The 23,108-nt window shown below is 64.3% G+C and overlaps 3 protein-coding genes across 3 annotated transcripts; 1 reads left to right on the plus strand and 2 right to left on the minus strand.

The window, feature by feature from the left end:
- Nucleotides 1-1,821: 1,821 nt before the first annotated feature.
- On the minus strand, nt 1,822-7,131 carry TSPAN6 (tetraspanin 6). Its single transcript, XM_063170849.1, has 8 exons — nt 7,022-7,131; nt 6,735-6,923; nt 6,292-6,366; nt 5,629-5,727; nt 5,222-5,377; nt 4,499-4,582; nt 2,709-2,808; nt 1,822-2,505 (listed from the first exon to the last, which is right to left on the minus strand). Exons 1-7 carry the CDS (start codon nt 7,106-7,108, stop codon nt 2,740-2,742), a joined length of 759 nt encoding a protein of 252 aa, XP_063026919.1. The 5' UTR covers nt 7,109-7,131; the 3' UTR covers nt 1,822-2,505; nt 2,709-2,739.
- Nucleotides 7,132-9,498: 2,367 nt separating this feature from the next.
- SRPX2 (sushi repeat containing protein X-linked 2) lies at nt 9,499-14,467 on the plus strand. The gene is made up of 10 exons (XM_063170958.1): nt 9,499-9,581; nt 11,243-11,326; nt 11,413-11,604; nt 11,724-11,900; nt 12,369-12,495; nt 12,582-12,703; nt 12,809-12,988; nt 13,096-13,229; nt 13,299-13,420; nt 13,689-14,467. The coding sequence occupies exons 1-10, from the start codon at nt 9,521-9,523 to the stop codon at nt 13,867-13,869; spliced, it is 1,380 nt and encodes a 459-aa protein (XP_063027028.1). The 5' UTR covers nt 9,499-9,520; the 3' UTR covers nt 13,870-14,467.
- Nucleotides 14,468-14,828: 361 nt separating this feature from the next.
- On the minus strand, nt 14,829-22,386 carry SYTL4 (synaptotagmin like 4). Its single transcript, XM_063170850.1, has 17 exons — nt 22,326-22,386; nt 21,468-21,615; nt 21,126-21,341; nt 20,496-20,605; nt 20,218-20,332; nt 19,906-20,013; nt 19,541-19,655; nt 19,344-19,434; nt 19,091-19,194; nt 18,929-19,015; nt 18,415-18,593; nt 18,129-18,231; nt 17,138-17,299; nt 16,617-16,722; nt 16,204-16,303; nt 15,790-15,998; nt 14,829-15,083 (listed from the first exon to the last, which is right to left on the minus strand). The coding sequence occupies exons 2-17, from the start codon at nt 21,575-21,577 to the stop codon at nt 14,941-14,943; spliced, it is 2,058 nt and encodes a 685-aa protein (XP_063026920.1). The 5' UTR covers nt 21,578-21,615; nt 22,326-22,386; the 3' UTR covers nt 14,829-14,940.
- Between the last annotated feature and the right edge of the window lie 722 nt (nt 22,387-23,108).

Genomic DNA, 23,108 nt, shown 5'->3' on the forward strand with positions numbered 1-23,108 from the left:
GCCGCGGGGCACTGCCCGGCCGGTGACCCTGTGCCCCTGCCCGGCCGGTGCCCGGTGATCCCGCAGCCCTGCCCGGTGATTCTCCAGCCCTGCCCGGGCAGTGCCCGGTGATCCCGCACCCCTGCCAGCTGGTGCCCGGTGATCCCGCACCCTGCGCTGCCCCCGCGGGGCTGCGGGAGCCAGGCTGGGCAGCAAGAGGCAAACAATAAACGTCCTGTATGAGCGATTGCAAAGAGAACTGAAGTCCTTTAGTGTCAGTGTGGTGCTCGATGGGTGTGCGAAGGGATCCGATTGCGGGGCTGCCTCCGAAGGGATCCGATTGCGGGGCTGCCTCCGAAGGGATCCGATTGCGGGGCTGCCTCCGAAGGGATCTGATTGATTGCGGGGCTGCCTCCAGGAGCACCCAGAGCCCAGTGCGGGCGCTGCAGCCTGCGGAGGGCCCTGGTGCTGCTGGGGCTGCTCAGCACGGCCCGACCTGTTCCAGTCTGCTCCGACGGGCTCAGTTCAGCTGCTGACAGCTCAGGGGTGCCACCAGCACAGGCACAGGGAGCTGGCACAAGGAGCTCCCTGAGGAACCGAGCAGCCAAAGTCACAGCGAGTCCACTCCTATGGAGGACCCCAGGTGCCACCAGCTGTCCCCAGCCCTGTCGCCAACAAATGGGCGAAGCCTGAGCTGCAGGAGGGAAGGAGTAAGTCCCGAGCACTGCCGCTGCCCTGAGCAGGACAGTGCCTGCCAAAGGGCTGAAGGCTTTCCCCAAAACCCCTGTGCACCCTGGGCACATTTCTGCCCATGACCCTGGGCTCATGCCAAAGCCAGGTGCCAGATGTCACCCCAGGGGCCAGCTGCTGCTGAGGAGCTCTGGCACCCTCAGTGTCACCAGGAGCTCTGGCACCCTCAGTGTCACCAGGGGAGCACACTGCCGTGGCTGGAATGTGCAGGCAGAGCAGGGAACGGGGACAGGTGCCAGGTGTGGCATCCCCAGGGCTGCCAGACCCCCCTCACCTCCCCGCAGCCAATCTCCAGCCCAGCTCCCAGCTCTGACACACTGTGCCTCACACCCCGAGCCAGGAGGCTCAGCCAGCCAGGAGCTGACAGCAGCCTGGCTTACTCACCTGGGATAAATGCATCATGAGGGTTTGGGGCATTTCCCTCCCTCAGCAGCCAGGCTGGCCCATACCAGGGCACTGCTGGACTGGGGCAGCTTTGGCCAGAGGGGTGACGCTGACAAAGGGCCACCACTGGTGGCTTCCCTGCTCTGGTCACACCTGCCTCCTCCCTAGAACAGGACAGGCAGCCCCACATCCAGCCAGACACAGCTCAGCTTGTTTGAGTTCAGTGCCTGAGACCCAAAAATCCCACAAGCTTGGCAGAGGAGCTTCACTGCTTCACTGCAGCACCAGGCTCACAAAGGCAGAGGCTTGCTGACAAAACAGCCCAAAACGAGCAGTAACAGATGAATTTAAAAGCTTAAATGCACATTTCTTGCCCTGGGGAGCAGCTGGGGCCTGGCACTGCCCTGCCCCTTGCTCCAAGCCAGCAGGCCAAGCATGGCTCACACTGGGCTGAAGTTACTCACCCTGCTCCTGGGCTGGGGTGCTCCAGGCCCTCTGCTCCAGCACTGTTACACAACCGCTGCTATGAAGAAAATTCAATTACAGAAGTTATTTGCAGGCAGAAGTGCACCAGTGCACATTGGAGGAATGCAAACTGCAGTGGCCAGAGGTTCCTGGCTGGCCCAGAGTGAGCAGATCAGCCCTGGGGGGATTTGCTGCTCTTCAAGCAGAGGAATTTCCAGGACACGAAAAGAAAAGTCAAGGAAGTTTCATAGAGTAAAATATCTTAATATTTATTGTGTCTCAGGACAAAAAGGATTCTACTCAATACATAAAATGAGTTGAAGCAGCATATAATACTGACAATCAAGTCACAGCTGAATCGGTGCAAGGACACCTACCAAGGTAAAGGCACCAGGAGCTACATCACCAAACCTCACTACAGCTTACAAGAACCACTACAGCCCATCCTTAAAGAAGTACAACTATAAAAAATATATAAAACCCAGGCAGGGAGGAGGCAGCTTGGCAACAACCTTGCTGAGCCAAGGCTTCAGGCAGGCAGGACTGAGTTTCACAGCCCTGTCTCGAGAACAACTGTGTCTGGAGAGCGAGGGGGTGTCCAGGGGCTGCCCAAGGCAAGGGGGAGCACCCCTTTCCCAGTGGAGGCACTGAAGATGAGCACTGGGACACCCACCCGGGAGCTGTGCTGAACCAGCACAGTCAGCTCAGCACAGGGTGGCACTCAGGAGCCACCACAGCCACACCAGTTATCACCCAGGCAGTGGCACAGCAGAGTAGTGTCAGGACAAGTCCCTGAGTGCAGCAGGACAGCTGCTGCACTCCCTTCTGTGAGCTAGTTGAGAAGAAGATCAGTCAGTTCAAAGCAAGATTTCACGACGTGGCATCCAGGGGAACACCTGAGGTGGAGGCATCCTCCCCAGCCATTCCCTGCAAGGCACACAGAGAGTGTTAGCAGGCAGGATGGATTTACATGGATTATACACGGGGTCAAATGGCACGGGGTCAAATGGCACGGGGTCAAATGGCACAGCAGACCTGGTCTTGCAGGTGCCCTCTGACCCTAAACCCCCCACACGTGGTACCCTCACCCCATGGGTGACCAGCAGCAGCCCCCAGGCTCACAGACATACCCAGCCACAGGCACAGAGCTCTGGGGGCCAGCTACACCATCTCATACTGGTTGTTGGTGATGTACCGGGACAGGCAGCAGGACAGGATGATGCCAATCAACTGGAAAAGAGAAAAAACAAACCCTGCATGTCAGAAGGAGCCAAAAGCAGGGAGAGGTGTTTTCAGGAGAAAACCTGACAGATTGACCCAGGTTTTATGAAATCCAAGGATGGACAGTGGGGTTTGCAAACCACCACAAGGCTGCCTCAGAACCACCGACAGTGGCCGAAGCACAGGATCCTGGCAGCACCAACCAAACAAGCTCCTCACTAGAGATGCCCCAGGTCCCATCCCATTACAAGCTGCTTCATGAAGCATTGACTGTTTTATGGTGACTGCAGAGATGACACAGGTACCAGCAGTGTCACAGCCAATCGCACGGCCACTGGAGAATGGCAGCACCTCTCCCTGCTGCAAGGGCGCTGGGGAAGCAAGGCTGCTGCTCTGCCATCAGCAAGGTGCTGCTATCACACGTGCCCTGTTATCACAACACAGCCTCCCAGCACCTGTGCAGGCTCCAGGGCCAGACCCTGCATGACTCTGACCTCCACAAGCCAGGTTAGAGGCACATCAGCACAAAGGCTCCCTGTCTGAGGTGTGACCCAGCCAAGCCTGTCGAGGGGGCAATAAAAGCCAGGAACTGGCGACAATGCCCAAGCCTGCCATCAGCCGAGACAATGCTGCAGCTGGGAGTGTGTGTGCAGTTCAGCAGTGGTGTATCAGGCATATCTCAGTGAGCCCAGAGCCAGCCCAGCCCAGCCAGGGAGGAGCAGGCACAGCAGAGCAGCTCTGGCTCTCCCAAAGCCCTCAGCACCATGAGCTGCAGGCTCCCACCTCTCCCCAGTCCAGTCCATCTGTACAGAAAACACACAGTGACAGGCTCATACAGCAGAGTATCCCACAGGCTCCTGTCCCCAGTCCCAGCCAGCAGCACCCTGATGCTCACACCACAGCCTCTGGGTGCTGGGCCAAGGGGAGGCAGAGTGTGAGCCCCTCCGAATGAGGGCTGGCTGCTCAGCCCAGAGCGCAGCAGGCTGGCCCAGTGCAGCTGGAGCAGGGCCAGCTGCACATCCTGCAGCCAGGAAAGCCCTCAGCACCTCGGGAAAGCCCCGGCTGGGGGCAGGGGCCTCCTGCTTCCTGCCGGGACAGAGCTCTGGGGCCGGGGCTGGGCTGGCCAGCACACTGCTGCTGCTGCTGCAGGCAGTGCCCTGCACGGCAAAGTGAAGGAGACACTGCAGGAGAGGACACGGGGCAGGGTAGGGAGGTCAGCCACCAGCACAAGCAGTGCCACACTGGCACTCACAGTGACCCCACCACACAGGAGTGATGCCAAACAGCCCCTGATAACAGTGAGGGTGGGTAGGAAAAGGAAGGGCACAGATCTGATCCCTGCCAACAGCAGGCACAGAGTTTGTCCATCTCTGTTTGTCTTTTCTTGGAGTCTGTTGTTTCACAGAGGAGATAATAATAATAATAATAATAATAATAATAATAATAATAATAATAATAATAATAATAATAATAATAAACCTGGCCTCAAGGAAACAGAGCTGGGGCCTCAGCCCTGGGTGTGAGAGACCGGGGCCTGCACAGCGGTCAGGCTGAATGCAAGGGGAATCCACAGAGTGGCTGCTCCTCCCTGGCTGAAACCAGCCCTTTGTACACACCAGACTTTGCACTGAAATGAAATCCCTCTGGAGACGTGCTGGCTTCACCCTGCCCTCCTCCCGAGCCAGACAAGGAGATTTACCTGGAAACACGCGATGCCAAAGGAGATTCCGGCCACAACGCTCATCTTGGACTCCATTGTTGACGTTACCAGGAAAAAACAACCCTGCAGAGGAAGCCAAGCAAGCACGTGGATGCAGTGCCTTGCACCCCAGGGGCACAGAGCAGCTCCTCCCCACAGCTCCAGGGGAAGATGCTCTGTGCAGGCAGCAGCGGGGTCCAGGCTGACCCCTCCTGCCAGGCCCCAGCACAGCCATTCGCAGTGCCCCAGCCCAGAGGCCTTATCAAGGGCAGCAGTGCCCTGGGGCTGCTCCCAGCCCCAGCCAGGTGACTCATCACAGGAGCCCTTGCATCACCCAACCATCCCTGAGCATGAGGTCACACACCCTCAGCACCGGGTCAGGACTTTGCACCCAAGGGACAGAGATGGCAGCACTGCTGAAACAAACTTTACTGGGAAGCTGCTCCTTGCTCACCTGTTCTTCAAATCACACATCCCCAAAGGCCAGAGCTTGGGTCGGGCTGGGCCCTGACCTTGAAGGAAGGAGTGAGGGAACCTCAGACAGAAGGGAGGATTCCATACCCTTACCCACTCCAGGGGAGTCCCTGGGGCCCTGAACATCAGCATCAATGGGGCAGCTGTCCTTTCCAGCCTGCCAGGGACAGACTGGCCCTCCTGCACACACCCATCCCTGCCCTTCCCACCTCCAGGAGCAGCAGGCAGATTTTTCTGAGCTTAACTTACGTTCACAAACACTTTGAGCTGGGCCTTGTTTGGGTCTTTGAGATCTTGATCTGAGCAGTCGTTCTGGTTCTTGCAGCAGCTTCTGGGGATGCCCTTCTGGCTGAAGTACTCAGTCTTCTCCCAGTCAGAATAGTTCTGCACTCCACAGCAGTGCAGCTGGAGTGGGAAGCACATGTGGGGAGCCTGGTCACACCAGGGAACCGACCCCTGCTCCCCCATCTCACCAACATCTGCCAAATTCCAAAGCCACTGCCATGGCTCCCCCATCTCACCAACATCTGCCAAATTCCAAAGCCTGTGAGGGGATGCTGGTGCCACAGAGGCCAGAGAGGACACCCTGAGCCAGGGCAGCATTCCCACCTGCTGCCAGCCAGGGGCTGTCACCCATCCCCACCAGGGGCTCTCACCGTTCTCTGGATGGTGTCCACGGCCTCACTGTGAGGATCTGCAGTTGCATTGTAGTCCTTCAAGGCCAGTTCCAGGTTGCTCTCAAAGCTGGTCTTTATCTGTAGGACAGAGGTGTCAGGGCCCTGCTGCCCTGTCCTGCTGTCCCTGCTGTCCCTGCTGTCCTGCTGTCCTACCCTGCTGTCCTGCTGTCCCTCCCACCCCACGTTAGTCACCCCCGATGGCAGCAGTGGCTCCGGCTGTGGCCAGCAGCCATCTCCCAGCACAGGCAATTAGAGGCTGTATTAGAGGGCAGGCTGGGTGCTCCGTGGCAGCAGGGATGCTGTGTGTAATAACAAGGAGGTGCACCGTGCCAGCGCCCTCCCAAGCAGGCACAGAAACCCTCCCAGCAGCTTTAATTACTGAAATCATTGCAGAAGATAGACCAAAGCCAGAAATTACAGTCCAGGGCTACTCTGCCTGTTCTGATGGACTGACCCCGCACCCAGGCTGCTCCTCTGGGTCCTTACAGGGACCGAGCTGCTCGTTGTGATGGTTTAACCCTATCTTTGCCAAGCTAAGCACCGCTCCCAGGCAGCCCCTCTGTCCCTCGGTGACACTGGGGTAAAAGCAGCATCAAACTCACTCTGCAGCACTGGGAGATGGCACTGGCCACCCAGACTCACCTCGTGCCTGAAGACGAACCCCACGATGGCGGCCACCAGGACGATGAGGAAGATGAGGGACAGGAGCATGGCATACTGCGGGCAGAAAGGATGGGATGGGAGGGGATGGAGGGGATGGGGCAGGACAGGAGGGGATGGGACAGGAGGGGAGAGTGGAGGAGGAGAGGATGGGATGGGATGGGATGGGATGGGATGGGATGGGATGGGATGGGATGGGATGGGATGGGATGGGATGGGATGGGATGGGATGGGATGGGATGGGATGGGATGGGACGGGACGGGAGAGTGGAGAAGGAGAGGATGGGGCAGGACAGGACGGGACGGGGTAGGGCAGGGACGGGACCAGGCAGGAATAGGACGGGGTGTTTGGGGATGGATCAGGACGGGTCGGGATGGATCAGGAGAGGAGGGGGCTCCATCCCGCCGTGTCCCGGGCCACCCACCAGCTTGAGCATCCAGGTGCTGCCGCGGCAGGTGGCGAAGCAGCCGAAGGTGCCCAGGAGGACAACGACGGTGCCAGCGCCCACCAGCACGAACGGGACATTGGTGGCTTTCTCGTCCAGCAGGGAGAAGTAGACGGCCAGGCTCACCCTACCCCAGATGCCCACGGCCAGCAGCACAATGCCCGACACCTGGTGGGGAGAGGGGAAAGCCGCGGTGGCTCGCGACTATCGCGACAGGGCGGCGCAGCCGCGGCGCGCGGCGGGGGAAGGGGCGGGCGGGCGCTCACCCAGAAGACGAAGGTGTAGGTGAGCAGGACGCTCTTGAGGCAGGTGATCACCGGCTTGGTCTGCAGCCGCCGCGACGGGGACGCCATGGCCGACACGGGGCGGCCGCGGGACGGGCGGGCCGGGGCGGGGCCTCGCGACACGCCCGGACACGCCCCGGACACGCCCCGGACACGCCCCCGCACGGGCCGGGCCCGCCCCCCGCCGGAGGAGCCCGAGCGCTCACGGAAACGGCCGAGCGTACCGGCGGAGCCCGGCTCTGCGCCCCTCCGCCCGCAGAGGGCGCCCCGGCCACCCGCCAGGGGCCACCTCCTGTCCTGCGACACCTCTGTCCCCTGTCACCCCCTACCCACTGTCACCCCCTGTCCTGTCACCCCCTGTCCTGTAACATCCCCTATCCACTGTCACCCCCTGTCCTGTAACATCCCCTATCCACTGTCACCCCCTGTCCTGTCACCCCCTGTCCTGTAACATCCCCTATCCACTGTCACCCCCTGTCCTGTCACCCCCTGTCCTGTAACATCCCCTATCCACTGTCACCCCCTGTCCTGTCACCCCCTGTCCTGTGACCCCCTGTCCTGTAACATCCCCTATCCACTGTCACCCCCTGTCCTGTCACCCCCTGTCCTGTGACCCCCTGTCCTGTAACATCCCCTATCCACTGTCACCCCCTGTCCTGTGACCCACTGTCCTGTAACATCCCCTATCCACTGTCACCCCCTGTCCTGTGACCCACTGTCCCTTATCACCCCTGTCCTGTAACATCCCCTATCCACTGTCACCCCCTGTCCTGTCACCCCCTGTCCTGTAACATCCCCTATCCACTGTCACCCCCTGTCCTGTCACCCCCTGTCCTGTGACCTCCCTGTCCTGTAACATCCCCTATCCCCTGTCACCCCCTGTCTGCTGTGACCCCCTATCCTGTGACACACCTATCTTGTGACACCGCCTGTCCCGGGCCATCCTCTGTCCTGTGACACCCCCTTGTCTGATGTCCCCGCCCGCCTGCCCCCTGTTACGACCTGTCCGGTATCATCTGCTGCCTAGCCCGTGCCACCCCGTACCTATCCCTGCTGCCTCCAGTCCAGTGCCACTCCCTGCTTAGCCCGTGTCACCCTCTCTCCAGTGCCACCCACTGCCTCCCCCGTGCCACCGCCTGCCGGCGTCACCCCCTGCTTGCCTCATGCCACTTCCTACCTGCCTGGTGCCATCCGCTGCCACCTCCCGCCTGTCCCGTGCCACACTGTGCCACCCCGTGCCACCCCTTGCCCGACCCACGCCATCATTCCCTGCCACCCCCTGCCTGTGCCGTGCCTGTGCCACCTCCTGCGCGGTGCCAGCCAGCGCCAGTCCCTGCTCTCCTGCTGCAGCCCTGCCGTGCCCCACGCCGTGTCCAGGTGTCCAGCGGGACAGCCGCCCCGCGCCCGGCACATGGCACTACCAGCACGCCGGGCTTCGTGGGCTGAGCCCTGCCGGGGGTGTCCCCGGGCTGCGGGGGCTGCGAGCTCCCCTCCCCGGCAGCAGCCGCCTCTCCCGGCTGCCCTGTCCTGCCCGGGACAGTCATTAATTAGCGCGCTCCCAGCCTGGCCGCCACATAATTAATTAGCCCATTGAGAGAGAAGCGCGTCCCCCCTGGCACACCCCACGGAGCGCTCCTACCTGTCCGTGCCAGCCCATCCCATCTCTCTGCCCAGCGGAGCCCCATGCCCGGCTCCTGCCCTCCTGCCCCGCGGAGTGCCAGCCCCATGCCCGGCTCCTGCCCTCCTGCCCGACCCCACCGGCCCCGGCTCCTGCCCTGCCTGCCCCGCGGAGCCCCAGCCCCATGCCCGGCTCCTGCCCGCCTGCCCCGCGGAGTGCCAGCCCCATGCCCGGCTCCTGCCCGCCTGCCCGACCCCAGCGGCCCCTGACAAAGCGCTGCGGTCCCTATTCTCGGGGGCCGGGCTGCGGCAGGGAACAGACCCCAGCTGGAAGCGCTTTTCTCGGAGCCTTCCGTCTGCAGCGGGGTCTCTCCTCCCTCCCTCCTCCCCTCCCTCTCTCCGGCAGGAGGTGGGAAAGGGGACCTGGCTCCTGCGGTTTGCTGCTCGCCCCTGCAGGCCCCGCGCTCCCGGAGCCCGTCAGGGCTGGCACGGGCTCGGCTTGGCTCTCTCCTGTGTGCAAACAGGCTCCTGGCTCTTCTGCTCGCAGGAGAAAGCCTCTTGCAACTTTTTAAAGCCCCGGAGAAGCAGGAGGCGCGTCGCAAAACGGGCGATCCCGGGATTTATTATTTTTTACAATCTCATCATTTTGGGCCTGACTCACGGCTTTTGAATGTTTGGGATGGGCTGCCAAGGGGGACAGTAAGTTTGCTCGGCAGAAGCGGAGCGGCCAGGCGGGAGGGCCAGACCTCTGTGCGGTGACAAGGCGGCCGAGGGGGCGGCCCCCTGCCTCCAGCCCCGCTCCATCCCCGCCGGGGCCCGCGGCCGCTCCCGGCCCCAGCTCGGCGCAGGGCAGCCCAGCGCGGCATGGCAGCCCCGGTGCTGCTGCTGGCCCTCGCCAGGCTGGTGTCATCCACGTGGCACGAAGGTGAGTGCGGGCACCGCGGGCACCGCGGGCTCCCGGGGGCGGCAGCGTGCGCGGTCCCGCTCCTGCCGAGGGCTGGGAAGGGATGGACGGAGCCCGGGAAAGCGATGCCGGGGGAGCATCGGTGCCCGGGGAATGGGGAGCCTGTGCGGGTGAGCTGCGGGTACAGGGAGGAACCGAGGGGGTGCTGGCAGGCACCCAGGGAGGAGCAGAACTCCAGCCTGCCTTCCTCACACCCGGCCCGCCTGCCTCCCGGCTCCCGCAGGGCCGCAGATGTGCGCTGGCCCGAGCCCACACTCCCGACCAACCCACGGCCGGGAGAGCGGCTCACGGGCCTTGTTTGGGGTGGTTTCCCCTCCCTGCTCCCATCCCCTCCCTGGCCATGCGGCAGCACGCCTGGGGATGGATGCTGCTGCGGGGCTGAGCTGGCCCCAGGTGAGAAGGAAAAGGCAGCGCTGGCAGAGGAAGGGAACATTAAATGGCACATCTGCTGGGCGACACGCTGCACCTTGTCCCCAGGCCCCCGGAGGGGTCTTGGCAGCCTCCCCGCAAACAGCTTCGCTCCCCGGGTCACGGATCCATCCCCACGGTGCCGCCCCTCCCCTCTGCTCCCCGAGGAGCCGCGGCAGCGTGAACGGGCAGCCGGATAAAGGCGCTGCGGAACGGGCGGGCTCGGGGGAGCCGCTCCGCAGTGAAGTTCACTTTGGGAAGATCCGTAATGGAGTTTCCTGCCCGCGACGGGAGGGCTCCTGCTCGGGCTGCCCCGGCGGATATCCCCTTCCCAAAACGGGGCAGGGACAGGGGGACCCGGTGCAGGCGCGGCGGGGCTGCCGCCTTTGGGGGTGCCCAGAACGAGCATCCCCGTGCCCAGGGCAGCGCCGGGCGGGCGGCGAGGAGGGGGCAGCGCCGGCGGGGGCCGGCGGAAACGCGGCGGAAACGTGAGCTCAGTGCTGGGGAATGCCGCGGCGGCCGAGGCGCCGAGGGGCCGCGGGCAAGGACGGCAGCCTGGCCCCGGCACGGCCCCCTCCCCACGGCGAGCGCCGTGCCCGTGAAGGGACAGGGCGGCCCGCAAGGATGGCACAGGGCTGTCCTCAGGGCCCCCTGCGCAGCACGGCCGGCCAGGGGCCCGCATCTGGCCCAGCCCCTCCAGCGGCTCCATCCTTCCCTGGAGCACGGGCACCCCCAGCAGCCCCGGGCCGGGCAGAGGGCTCGCCATCCCTTCCTGGGTGAGGAGACGGGCAGGAAAGGACAGGAAAGGACAGGAAAGCGCAGGTACAGACAGGAAAGGGCAGGCAAGGGCAGACAAGGACAGACAAGGGCAAGAAAGAGCAGCTTTCTTCCCTGCCTGGGGATGCCCCGTGGCAGCGGCGGTGCCACGGGAGCTGTGGAAGGCTTTCCCGGCAGCAGAAGCTGGGGGTCGGTGCCAGCCCGCTCCGCGCCAGCGCCCGTTTCCTGCCACAAGCGTGGCTGCCGCTGTTTAGTCTGCGGCTGGTGCCAGCGCCCTCCGTGCCCCCGGGGACTGCGCTCCCGTCTGCCCGCTTTAACCCTGGACAGCAGCCCCAAGGACAGGCTCTGCCCGGGGCTGGGATTGCTCCTTGGCAGCTGCGGGACGTTTCGCAGCCATGAGCTGCCCCGCAGCCTGCTCGTCTCTTCCTTCCCCCCAGGCTCTGGCTACTACCTGGAGAGCCACACCAACGAGGTGTACGCGGAGGAGCCCCCGCCTGAGCCCGCTCTGGATTACCGCCGAGGTAACAGCGGCCACCCCATGCTCTGCGTCCTCGCGGGGACACCGAGGCACGGCAGATGGCTCCGTCAGCTGCCCGCTCTCCCGCAGTGCCCCAGTGGTGCGCCACGCTCAGCATCCACCGCGGAGAGGCCGCCTGCTACTCCCCGCGGGGCAGCTCGTACCGCAGCAGCCTGGGCACCCGCTGCGAGCTGAGCTGCGCCCGCGGCTACCGCCTGGTGGGTCCGAGCGCCGTGCAGTGCCTGCCCAGCCGCCACTGGTCGGGGATGGCCTACTGCCGACGTGAGTGTGCCCTGCCCTGCCCTGCCCTGCCAGCATGCCCACAGCACCCAGCCCTGCGGCTCTGCCCACCCGCACGGCCCGCAGCCGCTTCCCCGCCCTCTCTGCTCTCTCCATCCCAGAAATCCGGTGCCACGTGCTGCCCGCGGTGCTGCGGGGCTCCTACGTGTGCTCGGCAGGCGTGCAGATGGATTCCCGCTGCGACTACACCTGCCAGCCCGGCTACCAGCTGGAGGGCGACCGGAGCCGCGTCTGCATGGAGGATGGGCGCTGGAGCGGCAGCGAGCCAGTCTGTGTAGGTAAATCCTCACCCCGTGTAGGTGAATTCACCCCCTGTGTGGGTGAATCCGCACCCTGTGTAGGTAAATCCTCACCCCGTGTAGGTGAATCCTCCCCCTGTGTAGGTGAATTCTCACCCTGTGTAGGTGAATTCTCACCCTGTGTAGGTGAATCCTCCCCCTGTGTAGGTAAATTCTCCCCCCGCACTGCTGGGGCACGCTGGGGCTCATCACCCGTGCCTGGGGTACCTGCAGGTGTCACCCCACAGCCAACCCTGGCATTCCTGCACCCCCCTCCCTCGGGACCCCTGTCCCCGTCCCCGCAGTGCCGTTAGCCCTGAAGCACAGGCACCAGCCTGGACTGGGGCACTCAGCACTGGCTTTACAGCAGCTCCGGGTGGCTCCGAGGCTCTGGGGTGGTTCAACACCGCTCTCACGGCTCAGCCAGGGCACCCACAGGTTCCATGAATCCCTCTGTCCCTCTGGCAGACCTGGAGCCTCCCAAGATCCGCTGCCCAGACTCCCGGGAGCGCATAGCAGAGCCGGGCAAGCTGACGGCCACCGTGTACTGGGACCCGCCCCGGGTCAGGGACTCTGCTGACGGTGTCATCAAGAGGTGAGGGCAGGGATGCTGCGGGCACTGCCAGCGGGGGCTGCGGGCTGTACCCGGGGTGCCGATGGACAAACCCGTCTGTGGGTCAGGGTGACGCTGCGGGGCCCGGAGCCCGGCTCGGAGTTCCCCGCAGGAGAGCATGTGATCCGCTACACCGCCCACGACCAGGCTTACAACCGCGCCAGCTGCAAGTTCAGCATCCGCGTCCACGGTGAGAGCGCGGCCGAGGGCACTCGGGGCTGCCCCGGCCGCAGCCTGCGCTGATTCCGCTGCAGGGCACCCAGCGCCCGCCCTCAGGCACCTTCTCCCTCTGCAGTGAGGCGCTGCCCTGTCCTCAAGCCCCCGCAGAACGGGTACATCTCCTGCACCTCCGACGGCAACAACTACGGCGCCACCTGCGAGTACCTGTGCGACGGGGGCTTCGAGCGGCAGGGCACCTCCCTGCGGGTGTGCCAGTCCAGCCAGCAGTGGACGGGCTCCCAGCCCCTCTGTGCCCGTAAGTGCAGGGCCGGACTCGGGCGGAGCTTCGGGCGCTGCCCTGTGGGTCCCAGGGGTGACGGGGGGCACCACGGCACCTCCCCGCACGCTCGTGTCGTGCCCCAGCCATGCAGATCAACACGGACGTGAGCTCGGCCGCCAGCCTGCTGGATCAGTTCCACGAGAAGCGCCGCCTCTTGGTCATCTCGGCCCCCGACCCCTCGAACCGCTACTACAAGATGCAGATCTCCATGCTGCAGGTGAGCACGGGTGCCTGCCGCCCCCCGGGCCAGCTGCACAGCCAGCACCCCTCACTGTCCCCTCCGCAGCAAGCTGCCTGCGGGCTGGACCTGCGGCACGTCACCACCGTGGAGCTGCTGGGACAGCCCCCGCACGAGGTGGGGCGCATCCGGGAGCACCGGCTGGCCCTGGGCATCATCGAGGAGCTCAGGTAGGGCAGGTGGGGCCGTCCTGCACAAGGGGACGGGGAACGGGAATGCCTCTGGCGATGGCAAAGCATGAGGTGGCAGCTGGGCTCACGAACGGCCCCCTTGTGCCGCACCGGAGGGTTCATGCGGCAGGGGAACCCCTGCAAGTCTGAATGCGGCGGCTCCGGAGCTTCCCAGCGCCGCCAGCCCCCAGGAGGGGATGGGGGACCCCACTGCAGGAGCGAGGCGGGCAGGCCCGGCGCCCTGAGCAGCCACCCCTCGCACCTGCAGGCGCTACCTGCACCTCACACGCTCGCACTTCAACGCCGTGCTGCTGGACAAGGCGGGCACGGACCGCGAGCGCTACATCGCCCCGGTGAGCCCCGACGAGCTGTTCGTGTTCATCGACACGTACCTGCTGAGCCCGCGGGAGGCGGCGCGGCGGGCACAGAGCGGGGACCCCTGCGAGTGACCCGCCCCGGACACCGCCCTCGCTGCTCCCCTAGTGCCCGCTGCAGAGCAGGAGCAGGGTGCCAGGGGGCTCAGGGAAGGGCACCCCTCCCTGGCTGCTCTGGCACACACAGGTGAGCAGGGACTGTGTGCCAGCAGTGTCCCCCTGCCCAGGGCCAGAGCAGGGACTGTGTGCCAGCAGTGTCCCCCTGCCCAGGGCCAGGGGCTGCTTCCAGCTGGGAGATGGTTCAGCCCAACATGACCCTGCTGGGAGACACTGGAGGGTCCCTGCTTGAATCCAGGGCAGGGGGGAAGCCAGGAGCATAGCAAGGCAGGCAGGGCAGGCCAGCCAGCAGGGCAACAGCCTCTAGCACAGCAGCTTCAGCCTCCCCACAGCTCACCCTGTGCACGACCTGGACCCGATGCCCCCCACTCTGAAAGCCAATGGCCCCATGCCCAGCAGAGCCCACAGCAGGCAGCCAGCATGCAGTCCACCCTCAAGGGCTTGCCATCTCCCCTGGCACTCACTCCCTCTGCCACCACCCACGGGGAACCCTTTCTGGGAACTGCTTTGGCAGTAGAATATGAAGTTGAAATAAATAGATTTGTATAAAAAGTCAGTGCTGGCACATGTGTCACTGAGAGGCCTGGGGAACAAATGTTTCCTGGAGACCACAATCCCCAAACCCCCCAGGCTGACCCCACACAGCTCCATCCATGCAGTGCTGCAGCTGGGGCTGGGCTGGGCATGGGGAACAGGGGGAGAGGACAAGCAGAGAGCAGACTCTGGAACCGGGTGGTAGGAAAAAGAATGGGAAGAAATAAAAACACAATGACATTTAAAAGCATTTTGCCTGGGGGAGAAGAAGGGAGGGCTCACACGAACTGCAGTTCAGCCTGAAATCTGGTACAAGGCTTATGACAAGGGGAAAATGAAGCTTTAAATGAAGCTCGGCCAAGAAGACTTTCTGCCCCAGCCTGTTTAGAGAAGGTCATGTTTATTAAAGTATAAGAAAAAAGCCCAACACATGTTTGGCTGCCTTGCCAGGCTGTGCCTGGCACCCAACAGCGGTGCCAACCCTGGTGCCACAGCCTAGGGCCCCAGCCTGGCCATGGTGGAGCGCAGCTGGAGCGTCCCCTCTGCCCAGGAGCCCGGGTACTGGCACATCTTCTGCCACAGGTTCAGCTCCTCGCCCGTGGAGTCCATCCAGTCCACAGCCTGCCCGTTGCTCATGCCTGGGAAAGGGAGGGCAGGGGTGGCTGCTGGGGCAGCCTGGTGCCCGCAGCACAGCCCCCAGTGAGGCTACTGCTGTGCCCGGGTAAGGGGTGGCAGAAGGGACTGCTGGGGCAGCCTGGTGCCCACAGCACAGCCCCTGCTGTGCCCGGGTGTGAGGGGTGCATCTCTCAGCAGTGCCCGCCCCCAGGGTATGAGGGTGCAGCTCTCACCAGTGCCCGCCCCCAGGGTGTGAGGGGTGCCGCTCTCACCAGTGCCCAGCCCCATTGTATGAGGGGTGCAGCTCTCACCAGTGCCCGCCCCCAGGGTATGAGGGTGCAGCTCTCACCAGTGCCCACCCCCATTGTATGAAGGGTGCCACTCTCACCAGTGCCCACCCCCATTGTATGAGGGTGCAGCTCTCACCAGTGCCCAGCCCCATTGTATGAGGGTGCAGCTCTCACCAGTGCCCAGCCCCATTGTATGAGGGTGCAGCTCTCACCCGTGCCCACCCCAGGGTATGAGGGTGCAGCTCTCACCAGTGCCCACCCCAGGGTATGAGGGGTGCAGCTCTCACCAGTGCCCAGCCCCATTGTATGAGGGGTGCAGCTCTCACCAGTGCCCACCCCAGGGTATGAGGGTGCAGCTCTCACCAGTGCCCACCCCATTGTATGAGGGGTGCAGCTCTCACCAGTGCCCACCCCCATTGTATGAGGGTGCAGCTCTCACCCGTGCCCGCCCCCAGGCGCACTCCCCCCAGGAAGTCGTTGCTGGACAGCGGCTCCCGGTCCCAGACCGTCAGCTCCAGGCACAGGTGCTGCAGCTCCTCAGCCTTGATGCCGTTGTAGACAAAGGTGTGGTTGTAGTGAGGGTTCAGGGTCTTCTTCACCACGGGCGTCTTCCTCTTGGAGGCTTTGTTCTTGTGTGGCAGGAGGTATCTGGGGGAGCAGCCCTTGGTCAGCAGCACACGGGCACCTGCCTCCTGCTCTGGGGGCTGGGGCACCCCAGGACCTGGCCTGGAGCCCCCTCCTGCCTGTCCTGGCACGGCTCAGCAAGAAGGAGCACGGCACCCTGCCTCTCCAGCAGCTTTGGGAACACAGCCAGAGAGGACAGTGCCCTCCTCGCCCCAGGACCCTCACTCACCCCTTGACAAAGCTGTCTGAGGTCCCTCCTGACTTGGCTGCTGTCAGGTTCTTGGCTTCTTTGATCCACACCTGGAGCTCACCACCTTCCCCTGTTTTGCCTAGGAAAAACCCAACACAGTAGAAATTAATCCAATTTAATTTCTAGCACTGCAAACTTCTGGGAAGTCCCTGCTGAGCACCCTTCATCCCAGAGGGAGGTGCAGAGCCTGGACTGGCATCTCCTCTTGCCTTCTCCTGTATTGGCCCTGCCTGCTGAGGGCAAAGGCAGACAAAATTGCTTCATGCAGGGCCCCGTGGCCCAGCCCCAGGGAAGTACTGAGATGGTTCAGGCAGCTTGAAGAAACCCAGGTCTGTCCTGCCCTGCCAGGAGCAAGCCCTGCAGGCGGCTGATTCCAGAGCTTCAGCACTCACCTTTCCTGCCATTGCCAGCCCCAGGATGCTTGGCAGATGGGATGTACTTCATGGAGACAACCAGCTCCCCCTTGTACTGGTGGAGACCAGCAGCATCTGCCCCAATCTGCCAAGAGGTGAGAATTACCAACCCCTGCAGAGGAGCCATGGCGCACACAGTGACAGCCTGGTGTGCAGCACCTCCCCAGGCTGGGACAAAGGACTTGGCCTCTCCTAGCTGTGGCTGAGCTGGCACAATTGCCTGCCAACCCTCCCCAGCATGACCAGTGCAGCCCAGCTCCTCTGGGACCTTATTTTGGCCCAATCACCTCACAAGGAGAGGGAAGCCAGGCTCAAGGCAGAAGATTTTCCCTTTTTTACTACAACAGCACTGCTGTCTGCATCTGGGGTTTTCATACCTCAAATATTGGATTTGGCACAACCTTTGGCAATGCTCAGCTGAGGTGCCCACACCCCCGTGCCCAGCCAGGGCTGTACCCCAGCAGGAGCAGGCAGGGGGGCTGTGGGCAGCAGGGGCACACCTTGCCGTGCAGGGGCAGGAACTCCTCCAGGTGGCTCTCCAAGTTCCAGGCCCCCAGAGGCACCTCTGCCTCCCCCAGGAAGGTGTTGCGGCCGAAGCGGTCGTGGTGCCACACCGAGAACTGCAGCGTCCTCGCCAGCAGCAGGGACCTGCTGATCTCATACTGGGGAGAGAGAAAGAGAGAGAGAGCCACTGGTGAGCAGGCAGCACAGGGCAGGGCAGGCCTGGCAAACTCCATCAGCTCAGGAGCGTGAGGGGAGACAGAGCAGCAATGGATGTACAGAGAGCCTGCTCCTCTTTCCTTCCATGCCTGCCAGAACCTCAGAGTCCCAGGGCAGAGCTGCAGGAAGGAGCCTGTGCTCTCCCAGCCCTCGGAGCCAGGACTCACAGCACCCAGCCATCCCACCATCAGCAGAGCTCTGCCAGACCACAGAGCCTCAGGTGGTCAGAGCACAAGACCTCAGCAAACCTGGCTGTGGGAGCCTGAAAACCAAACCACAGCTCTCACTTCCTCAAGAGTGAGGCAAGAGTGCCTCAGAGCTGCACTGCCAGACTCGGGGACAGTCACACAGCGGGGATGGTGAAGGGCAGTGCCAAGGTGCTCTGCCCTGGGGCCCAGAGTTTATCTCTGCCCCTGTGGCTGCTGCCCTCCCTCCCTCCTGCCACTGTAACACGGCTCCAGGGCCAGGAAGCCCTTGGAAAGAAATACCCAGGGTAAGCAGGAGGCCTCTGCTCTGGGAATGCCACAGGAACCAGGGACATGTCCTGTGACACAGTCACACCTGCAGCTGTGCCTCCACCCACCGTGGCACTGGGGGCTGGCAGCACAGCCAGGGCACAGCTGGCAGGGCAGGGATCCTGCAGCTCTCAGGGGACGGTCTCTGGACACGGCTCCTCTGCAGCGATCCACTGCAGGGTTAGGAGCTCACCCCTCCCTGTGCTTGCTCCAGCAGCATCCCTGAGCAGCCGCAGCCCAGCCCAGCCCCTCTCACCTTCAGCAGCTCGTTGTACAGGGGGTTGATGGTGTTGCGTTTGATGGTGGTCTTGCGCTTCCCTTGCCGGGATTTGTCGGGCAGCAGGTAGGTCTTCACATAGCTGAGGGGAGAACAGGCAGCACTTAACGAGCCCCCCACAATTCATCCTCCCAGCTCCCCAGGGCAGCCCCAGACCTCCTGCCTCACCAGGACCCTCCCACTTACAGCTCCCATCTCTGGTGGGCACCCACCACCCAGCGGGCACCCCCAGCGGTGGCAGCAGCCATCGCCCCCCTGCTCTCACGGGTTGGAGCGCCTCCTGCCCTCGTCCCCAAAGGCCAGCTGGCGACACTCCTTCACGTGGATGAACAAGGTCTGCGTCCTCTCCTCGTAGCTCAGGGAGAAGGAGATGCCCCCAGTGACAGCCACGCTGCCGAAGTCGCCGGCCTCGCTGTAAATGCTGACCATGCTGCCCAGTGTGCTCTGCAGGACAGGGCAGGGCTGGGCTGGCACAGCATCACCTGACGGGCCCTCCTCATCCTCAGCAAGGTTACTCCCTGTGCCTCCTCTGCACAGCCCCCCTCACCTCCCCATGGCTGGGGATGGCCACACACAGCGGCCTGGAAGAGAGCTGGATCTCTGCATTTCGATTCCCTTCCAGGGGAAGAAGCCACCCCACATACAAGGCCCTTTCCCCTTCCCTCCAGGAGCTGCCTGCTCTGCATCCCTCCCACCCAAGCCTCTGGCACTGCCTGTCTCCATCCCTCCTCCCAGAGCAGAGCAGAGCAGAGCAGAGCAGGGCCGTGCCCCTGGCTCACCGAGGAGGTGCCGCTGCGCATGCTGCCCCGGGCCACGCGCTGCCGGTGGATCTCCACCAGGTTATCGATGTCCTCCTCCTCCTCCTCCTGCAAGGACAGGGACAAGCTGCCAGTGAGGGGCACAGCCAGCTGGCAGCCATCTCCCAGCACTCAGGGTCTCACCAGCTCCGTGTTGAGGCCAGGCACTGACTTGCTCCTGTCCCCCAGAGAGCCACCTTCCCCCACCAGGTCCTCGGGCCGCAGGTCGATCACGGACTTGGTGTAGTCTGCACCAGAGGGGTGAACAGTGGCACAGAGCAGGGCTAGCAGAGCCCAGGGGCTGCCCCAGCCTCTCCCAGCTGCACTGGAAGCCCTTCCCAGCCCAGGGAGCAGGAGCTGCCCACCCTGGCCGTGTCAGCACCCGCACATCTCTCACCCGCAGGCCTCACCACCCGCCGGGGGTTCTTCTTGAATATCGCTTCATGCTCGTCCGCCAAGGTGCTGCTGCGGGTCCCCACGGTGGCATCCTGGGCAGGAAGAGTCCCCTCAGAGCGGGGCAGGGCTGGGAGCCCTGTGCGTGCCCAGCCCCGTGCCCCAGGACAGGGCTGAGCCTGCCGGAGCAGCGTCACGCACCCGTCCGTCAGAGAACGCCTTCTTGGAGCGCACAGGGAGGGTCAGGCTGGAGGCAGCAGGTCCTGCTGGCCCAACAGCCTGTTTTCCAGGGATGGCTCTCTCCAGGGAGTTCCTCCTGTGGCAGACACAGAAAGCTCTGTCCCAGGCCACAAGCACAGCTGGCAGAGACAGTGCTGGCCAGGAAATGCCACTTGAGCTGCCCGCAGCAGCCTGGGAGCAGAGCACCTTCCTGCCCAGGGACAGGCTTCTGCCAGCCTGAGGAGCCAGCTTCCCCTCACTAGGCTGACAAAAACACACTTCAGATGAAGGTCCCATCCTCTGCCAGCCAGTGTTGCCAAGGACAGCCCACCCCAGGATCCTCTCACCTGGCCCCCACATCAGCAGGACTAGGTCTGTAGCTGTCCAGGCTCATGTTTTCCATGGACTCTGTGTCGCTTTTGCCATCCCGAGGCTCTGAGGCATCTGGAAACAAACTGCAGACAAGCAAAACCACAGGTATGTCCTGTTTGGCAAGGAAGTCGGTCTGAGAGAGCTCCTGTGCCACCGATGATCCACATGGGGCAGCAGATTGCTCTCTAACCCACAGCAGATTGCTCTCAAACCTGCAGCAGATTGCTCTCTAACCCGCAGCAGATGAGAGCTGCTGCTGGAGCACGGGGGACAGCAGGGATTCTTACCTGGACCCCTCCCGGGGCGCAGGGGGGCTCGGCTGCCGGCCTGCAGAGGAGCTTTTAGGCTCACTGAGCTGAGCTTTCTGGAGCAGGGTTTGTCCCACAGTCTCTCTTTTGTTGGCTGGAAGCAGAGGTGCATCGGGAGGGGCACTGCTCCAAGCTCACCCATTGCCTGGAGCAGGTGGTGCTCCATCCAACTCCAGACTGGGCAGAGGTGCGCTGGGGGAAGCTGGAGCACCCCAGAAGGATGGGCTAGGGGAGAGGGCTCTGCCGTGGCACCCTACCTGCTGGCCTGTGCCGCAGGGACAGCCGCACCATGTCGCTGCCCAGGTGGTTGGCGAAGCGGTTCACCCTCTGGTCATAGAACCAGTCACCCGTTGTCTTCTTCAGCTCCCTACAGGGCAGGGGTGGTGGGGGCAGTCAGGGGCACGGGGGCTGTCTGCTGTGCCCCAACCCACCCTGGGTGCTGCCACAACCCAGGAACACAGGCACAATGGGCACAATCAGCAGGTGACTGGGCAGGGACCAGCATTCACTGGGCAGCTGACAGGCTCAGCTACATCCTCAGCAAACACGGGAGCAAGCCAAGTTTTGTTTGTAGGACAGGGGAGGTCAAAAGGGAGGAAACCTGGGATGCTTGAGACACAGGCTGTGCAAGGGGCACAGGGGGATGCTGCAGTCAGCTCAGGGGGTGAAGGAACGGGACATGAAGGAGACACAAAAGGGCCCATTTCTCCATCACCCAAACATGGGAACCCTCCCCAGGAGTGACAGCAGAGCAAGCTGCCCTGCACCGGGGAGGAGCAGCCAGGCTAGGAAAGGCTGGCCATGGGCATCAAGCTGAGGCAACTGAGAGGAGGAAGGGGACAGGAGGCATGTACAGAATGTCCCTGCTGCTTGTCCAGGCTACTCACGCCTCCTTGGAGCAGACTTTGCAGCGCCAGGAGCCGCTGGGGCTGTAGGAGCGGCAGTCCCGACACACCAAGTGGTTGCAGCCCCGGCAGGTGTTGGCCTTGGGGCTGAGGCGGCCCAGGCTCTGCTGGCAGCGGGCGCAGGTCCGCTCGCTGTAGCGCTGGCTGCCCCGCTTGGCTCCCCTGCGCCGGATCTCCAGCAGCTCATTCTTCAGGCGCCTGTCAGAGCCACACCAGGAGCGGTCAGAGGGGCCCGGGGACACCCGTCACCCACACTGTCGCTCATCGCCCGCTTCCAGACAAAGCGGGGAAGCAGCTCCTGCCCAGCTCCAGCCGCGCTCGCACCTGATCCTCCTCTCCTCTGCCTTGCGGAGCTCCTCGTCGCGCTGCAGGACCTGCAGGATCAGATCTCGCTCCACGTCCGACAGGAAGGACAGGTCCACAGCCTCCGACATCGCTCCACCCGGGCTGCCTGGCGCTCACCGGCTGCCAGCTAGGGACGTGCCAGCTGCTGAGGTGCCCCGTGCCCGCTGCGGGGGCCAGAGGGGCACCCGGGACACCGGCCCGCCCGCCGCCCCACCGCCCTGCCCCGGGCCGGGCTCGGGCCGCCTGCCAGCGCCGGTGACCTCGGCCGGCTCCGTGGGACCGCGCTGCCGCCCAGCACCCGCGGCAGCCCCGGCAGGAAGGAGCCGCCCCGGGCTGCCCCTCCCTCGCTCGAGCGCACCGGGGCCCGGAGCTGCCCGGGAGCCGCCGGAGGAGCCGCCGGGAGCGGGCGCGCCCCAGGACCCGCGGCAGGGCCAGGATCCGCCTGCAGCGGCGGCGCCGGGACGGAGCCGGAGCGCTCGCCCGGGGGCTGCAGCCGCTCCCCGCTCCCGCCAGGACCGGCGGAACCCTCGGGACGGACCTTCCCGTCCCCGCAGCCGCGCTCCCGCGTCCCTCGGGGAGGAGGCGGGGCGGGACCGACCCCAGACTCCCCTGTCGGGGAAAGGGGTCCGGGAGCGGGAGCACCGCGTTCCCAGCGCCGCCACCGGGACTGGGAACTGCCCCCGCACCGGGACACCGCGGCTCGACCCCCGGACCACAGAGGGACCCCCGGCTCCCCCGACTCCCCAGCAGCGAAGGAAGCCCCGGTACCCCGCCAGGGGAGGATCCCCCGGTACCCCGCCGGGGCAGCGCCGCCCGACCCCCCGCTCCTCCCGGTACCTGCGGCGGCTCCGGCCGGCGCCACCCGGCAGCGGGAGGGGGAGCCGGGAGGGGAGGGCGGTGCCGGTGCCTTAAAGGAGCCGCGACGGCCGCACCTGCGGCACCGACGGGGCGGCCCGTGCGGGAGGCGGTGCCCGCTGCCCCCCAGCCCCTTCCTGCCCCATCGCCCCCGGCGGAGCTGCGGCTCCGGCCCCCGGGCGCTTTCCCCGGTGCCCCGTGGCCCTGGCTGGGTGTGCGGCCTGTCCCGGAGAGCACAGAGCGCACCGACACCCCAACTGCGGGACCCCCGGCAGCCCCGAGGAGGAGCCCAGGCCGCGGCCGCGGTGTCCCCGCCGCAAGGCTCCAGCGCTGCCCTTGTCCTTGGCGGCGGAGATACGGGTCCTGCAGGGTGCCTGTTCCCTGCCCCCTGCACAGGCACCGGGGAACCTGCTCGCCACGCAGGACAGCGGGGGAGGACACCTGGGTGCAGCCCCGAGGCAAACGAGAGGACGCGGCTCTGCCCACACTTTCGGCCGCACCCCGGGGATGGGAAGCGATGCGACACTGACACAGTGGAAAAAACCGCGGAGACATCAAAGGGCCAGTGGGAGCTTCCTCACGGGGCAGGGGTTTGCTCCACTGGGAGTACACAGAACAGATGTAGAGGGCTTCGGGCTTGCAGGCAGACCGTGCCACAGAGGCTTTGCTCCCTGAGCACCTCCACACACCACCCTAGAACCCAAAGTCCCCAGGCCAGACCCCCCACACTTGCACCAGTGTTCATGTTTTAACTGGACACCAACA

Source organism: Melospiza melodia, chromosome 16, assembly GCF_035770615.1.
Source record: "Melospiza melodia melodia isolate bMelMel2 chromosome 16, bMelMel2.pri, whole genome shotgun sequence".
Lineage (NCBI taxonomy): Eukaryota > Metazoa > Chordata > Aves > Passeriformes > Passerellidae > Melospiza > Melospiza melodia.